Source organism: Nuphar pumila, chromosome 5 (assembly GCF_984573655.1).
Source record: "Nuphar pumila chromosome 5, dmNupPumi1.hap1.1, whole genome shotgun sequence".
NCBI lineage: Eukaryota > Viridiplantae > Streptophyta > Magnoliopsida > Nymphaeales > Nymphaeaceae > Nuphar > Nuphar pumila.
In genome coordinates this window covers 31892501-31895031 of record NC_143253.1, presented here as the reverse complement: position 1 = coordinate 31895031, position 2531 = coordinate 31892501, and the positions used below count along the sequence as shown (strand labels likewise).

The 2531-nt window shown below is 40.2% G+C and overlaps 1 protein-coding gene across 1 annotated transcript; it reads right to left on the bottom strand.

Moving 5' to 3' along the window:
* Positions 1-477: 477 nt before the first annotated feature.
* LOC149837301 (putative F-box protein At5g62060) lies at positions 478-1698 on the bottom strand. The gene has a single exon (XM_090008010.1). The coding sequence runs from the start codon at positions 1696-1698 to the stop codon at positions 478-480; it is 1221 nt and encodes a 406-aa protein (XP_089864136.1).
* Positions 1699-2531: the final 833 nt, after the last annotated feature.

The following is a 2531-nucleotide window of genomic DNA, read 5'->3' as shown; positions in this document are numbered from 1 at the left end:
AAATGACAATGCCATCCGATGCCAATAATTGCAATCTATTTGTATGAACCAAGAAATGGTTCTTGTTCCCTCAAAAGCATAGTACAAAACATTCGACATATACAGAGCAACATAACGATAAAGTACTAGGCCTAAAAACATGCTCCAAAATAATACCATCAAGAATATATACACGATAACCACAAGAAAGGGATCTCTATCAACAAAAAGCGAGCACTTGCACATAAGGCATTATGTTTCCAAAAGCAACTGTTGTAGATAAAACAAGCACAACTAATAGTTTTGCTTGTTGATCATATCAGAACCAACAGTCTCCCGTTTTTCAAACAGCATACTCACAATCACCACAAGAAACGAAGAATCTAAACATCAAACCTGACCTTTCCATTAAATCCAGAATTCAGATCACATTATTGATGATGTCAACTGAAAAATCCCTGATCAAACTCAAAATGTCACAACTTGCAAGCATCTAAACTAGTGGTCCTCTGGAGCAGCTGAACCCTTCTCCCCAAACAGATGTTGGCACCAATGCCCCTTAGTCATGGTCTTCCATGAGACGAGGCTCTCCACAAAAGCACCACAGATGTCAAGCTCCGAAGCATCATTGCGCTTAAATTGAAGGCGTCGAATCTTCCCCAGTTGGATATGGAGGGAGAAGAGAAGCTGAAAATGTACCCGCAGTATGATCTCTCCATCAAATGTAACCATATAACCAACCCTGTCAATATGAGGGCCTTTGAAATAAGAGATGATGTAACTCTTGGTCCAGACACCGTTATCATAGTCCTCCAACACCCATACATCTAAAACCCTAGGGGCGTTGTTATTAAAATGCAGCAAGCACAATCGTCCCCCATGCTCCGCTAAGGTCATGTGAAAGAAGTCGGGATAATGGTGCCGACAATTAACCGTGGGAGAGCAGCAGTCAGGATATTCAATCGTCTGAAACTCCTCGTCTTTGATACCAAAAGCAATTATTCTCCACCCATGATTTCCTTTGTATGGCCAATGAAGGGCTCCATTGATACAGGGGAAAGCGATGTGTTCTTTATAATAAAACCATAAAGTCTCTTGGGGAGGTAGAAATTTCGTTCTCCATCTAGAGTCGACGCCAACGCTGAGGATTGCAGCCTGGCAGCAGCGCTTTCCGTTTTCCACTAGGCTAATGCAGACAACCTTATAGAGCCGAGACTCAGGATCAAAGACGAGCTGCATCAGATGGAGCTGCGGGATGCTCAGCTGCGGTAGGTTTATGTGTTCGCGCGCCGCCGGATTGACGATGTGGTGAGTCCGGTCGTGGTCCCTCAGTTTGAAGGCGAGGAGGAGCAAGCCATTGCAGGAAGAGAGGGCTCTGAGGTAGCCCCTGTCTTGGAGGCCACCTGTTACGACGTCCTCGGGGTTGCCATCGTCTTGGAGTCGAAAGTATTGGACGCTCGATCTCCAGTGCCGTAAGTGACATTGGGACACGAAGCAGAGGTTGGCCCTTGCTTTCGTTCGGGAGAGATGGAGATCGACAAAAGCGTCGCTACCGATCAGGGAAAGCCAGGACTTGCAGACGCAGCTGAACCTCAGAAGGGACTTCACGGGCAATAGAAGAAGGATGTCGATGATGACATCGAAAGGAAGGGAAGGAAAGACTGCAGCTGTTATTGTGCATGAAAAACAAGAAGAAGAAGACGATGATACCTTCTCCATCCTCAGCTCTCTCTCTCTCTCTCTCTATATATATATATATATATATATATATATATAGAGAGAGAGAGAGAGAGGGGAAGGATACGCAACAGTGTACGCCCTTTCCGTCGGACACAGCGTCCGATGCGCGATGCGGCGCATTTGTTAAATATTTTCGCTACAGACCCACAGGCTTTACCAATAAACTTGTGAAGCCCTTAGCAGCAGTCGTGACCGCCTTTAAATACCTTGCTCAAAAAAATGTTCATACATGGTGACAAATATCATGAGATTTATGAAAATCTCGGGATAATATCGCGGGAAATTGCCTGAAAGTTTAAAATGACAATTTCTCGTGAGATTTTTAAAATATCTTGAGATTTATGAAAAAACATAAATATTGTGATTTAAACGCAATATTTACGTTTTAAACGGCTATTTATCGTGAAAAACCTGTATTTTTATTTTTAAATAATTTTTATTAATATTTTCTTATAAAAATAATTTTTAAATTTTTAAATTTATTTTTTATTACTGAGATTTTGCCGAAAAAATGCGAGAATTATGAAAATTTTTCAATGTCTCACGAGTTTTGTAAAAACACAAAATTGCCATTTAAAACATGTCACTATATATATATATATTAGCTACTAACAAAGGTAAGAAACTAAAGACTAGAAATTACTTTTTTCTTTAAAAATTTTCAATTTTTTGTAGATCAAATGTTACAATGTAACTTACATGGTCTTTTTAGTAAAAAAAATTGTTTTGAATCATGTGATTATAACAAGCAATTAGGTTTTTTAAAGGGTCCAAAAATCAGGCTATAAATGGACCAAAATTTCATAACTCAA